This window comes from Natator depressus, chromosome 9, assembly GCF_965152275.1.
Source record: "Natator depressus isolate rNatDep1 chromosome 9, rNatDep2.hap1, whole genome shotgun sequence".
In the NCBI taxonomy this organism is placed as follows: Eukaryota; Metazoa; Chordata; order Testudines; family Cheloniidae; genus Natator; species Natator depressus.
The window spans coordinates 75,260,229-75,263,212 of record NC_134242.1 but is presented as its reverse complement, the minus strand read 5'-3'; the positions used below and the strand labels follow the sequence as shown (position 1 = coordinate 75,263,212).

At 38.1% G+C, this 2,984-nt stretch overlaps 1 protein-coding gene across 1 annotated transcript; it reads left to right on the top strand.

Annotated features, from left to right (window-relative positions):
• Window positions 1–205: 205 nt before the first annotated feature.
• Window positions 206–1,207, top strand: GPR174 (G protein-coupled receptor 174). The gene has a single exon (XM_074963123.1). The coding sequence runs from the start codon at window positions 206–208 to the stop codon at window positions 1,205–1,207; it is 1,002 nt and encodes a 333-aa protein (XP_074819224.1).
• The last annotated feature ends 1,777 nt before the right edge of the window (window positions 1,208–2,984 follow it).

The window sequence follows — 2,984 nt, the reverse complement described above, 5'->3', positions numbered from 1 at the left end:
GATGAACACAAAGTAAACAAGATACTGTGAAGAGCAAAATAATGCTGTACAAGAAAGCAAAGGGATGCAAAGGAACAAGACATGTAAATGTTAAGTTTGCAGCTTTTCCAGTATTTTTTAATTGTTACCTATCTAGGAAATTTGACGATAGCTGGAAATTCCATTGGTAACGTAAACTTCTCATTAGAGTTCACATCTGTGCTAAATGAAAATAAACATGACGACAGACAGCTCAATCTGTTACAACAATACTGATGTTAAGTGTTACTATGCAATTACATACACTTTGATTTTGGTCCCTGGATTAATAGGGAATGTTTTAGCTCTGTGGGTCTTTTATGGCTACATGAAAGAAACTAAAAGGGCTGTGATATTTATGATCAATCTAGCCATTGCTGACTTAGCACAAGTTTTATCCCTGCCTCTAAGGATTTTCTACTACTTGTCTGGAACATGGCACTTTGGAGAAGGTCTCTGTATATTTTGTTTCTACCTTAAGTATGTAAATATGTATGCAAGCATCTACTTCTTGGTTTGCATCAGTGTAAGACGATTTTTGTTTCTTATGTACCCCTTCAAGTTCAGTGACTGCAAACGTATATATGATGTGTACATCAGTATCGCTGGGTGGATTGTCGTCTGCATTGGCTGTTTGCCTTTTCCTCTTCTAAGATTTAATTCTGGTAACTCTAATAACTCTGATAAGCTGAATGCCAGTATTAAGTGCTTTGCAGATCTTCCCATAAGGGACATTGACCTTTCCAACTCCATTGTGATGATGACCATAGGTGAGATGATTGGGTTTGTAACTCCTCTGCTGATAATTCTGTATTGCTCATGGAAGACTATCCTATCATTAAAAGAAAAGAATTCAATTTCCCATGACTTTGGAGAGAAAAAAAAGGCTTTAAAGATGATCCTCACCTGTGCTGTAGTATTTCTGATTTGCTTTGCACCTTATCATATCAGTTTTCCTTTAGATTTCCTTGTTAAATCAAAATGGATAAAAAACCAATGTGCCCGAAATGTGATTTCAATATTTCATGCAGTGGCTTTGTGTCTTGCCAGTTTGAATTCTTGTGTAGACCCAGTCATATACTACTTCACTACAGATGAGTTCAGAAGACGACTTTCAAGACAAGATTTGCAAGACAGTATTCAGTTACACAACAGAGGTTATGCGAAAAAGCATTCCAGAACTGTGTGATAAGGTGAAGTGGTGGAATATTAATATTGCACTTTCTGAAATGATTACAAGGATGTTCATCATCATATTCATGTGGTCCAGCATATTGGGGAAAATTCTGAAATCCTTTCTCAGGCAAACATCTGTTGACTTCAATGAGCGTTGGACTGATTAAAAAATTGACAAAGGACTTGAGGATTTGACCTTTTTCTTGCAAACCTGTTGTGAATATTGAATTTAAACAACATGGTATGTATATTATAAAAAGAATTGATATGGTGCCCAATCCAGAACTGACCAAGCCGGAATAAAATAGCTTTGTTCATGTGAAACTGATGAGAGTGAGGTTGAGATTTCACTTGTTGAATGGAGGTAAGGGCCAGGGCACTAATTCTGTGTCCAGCTATTGCTGTGTATAGGACAGGGAGCATGAAGTATGTAACCTGCCACTACCCTCCTATATCAGCTTTCAGCCATGTGATATGCAATACACATTGTCCCACTGGTCACAACCACAACATGTCCACTTCTACAACTCTGCAATGCCTTGCAGAGGCCCTCAGGAGATATCTCATATATGTCCACATGCCCCTCTGAGAAAATTCTCTGCTACTTTGGCCAACAGTGCAGAAGAAATGCATCATTTCTGCTAATTTGCAGCTTAACGTGCCTACGTAAGAAGGCTCAGTATTTGGTTGAGACCACTAATCCCACAAACTACACCTAGGTTAGACAAGCGTGATAGGCGGCCCCCACCAGCAAAAACTGATTGGCAATAATGCACAAATAGACCTAGCTGAGGAGAAACCACACAGTACAGTTTTGGTGGATTATGTAAAGAGGAGAAAGTAATATGTTGGAGGCATGGCCTGTTAGGCTCCGTATAGTGCAAATTCTGTGCAGATTAGGTGCAACAGTCTACATCCACTACCCAACTCCATACCTTTCTGTAATATCGGCTACCCTGCCACATACTGGCGACTGTTGGCTGGGGTTGAGCTCTTTGATTTGGATTTTCCTATGTGGCCTGGATTTGGCCCTAAAATAAGAAGCACTTGACATTATTTATTTTTGTGATGAACACTGAATTCAGAAACTTTGTCAAAACTTTGAATCAAGTAAAACTGTCTTCATATTGGGCCAGTCCCTGATGTTGTTGGGCTCCTTACTCGGACAATATTCCCTTTGACTTAAAAGAGAATTTTCACTAAATAAGGACTTCCAGATTTACTAAATCTGGAAGTCCTTACTTCCAGACCCTTACTAAAACAGTAATGATTATTTAATTTGTATAGCGTGCTAAGGGTCTGCTTAATGCAATACTAACCATATGGAGAGGAAGAGGAAGTTCTTGCCTCAACAAGTTTACAATTTAAATATTAATTAACATTGCCTCATATTTTTGAGTAGATCATATTATATATTCCATCACCTTGGCTCTAAGATATGGTTGGGTTAATCTATTAAGAAAAAAGTAAGGACTGACTTGTAATTTTACCTGTTTCTATAATCAAAAGTCCTAAAATGTCCAGAAAGCTTTTTTATTTCACTGCCTGTTTCTGGCTCAGAGATGGAAATGCCAAAACGAGAAAGATTTCACTGCTAATTTTGCAGACTCGAGTAAGCTTCCAATAAAAGGCTCCCCACTTCAGGATATTTGTACCAAACCAAATGTCAAACAAATCTTTTAAAGCTCACCCCTTGCTGAAGGTGTGGAGTGAAATGATTTCTTACTTACAGCTGACATTTTGTGACTATAATATCTACCTTCTGTGTAGTCAGTCACATTTCAGGTGCA

Bases quoted from the DNA above. Each gene is read 5' to 3' on its own strand.
- GPR174 (XM_074963123.1), top strand. From the start codon at position 206: ATGAAAATAAACATGACGACAGACAGCTCAATCTGTTACAACAATACT.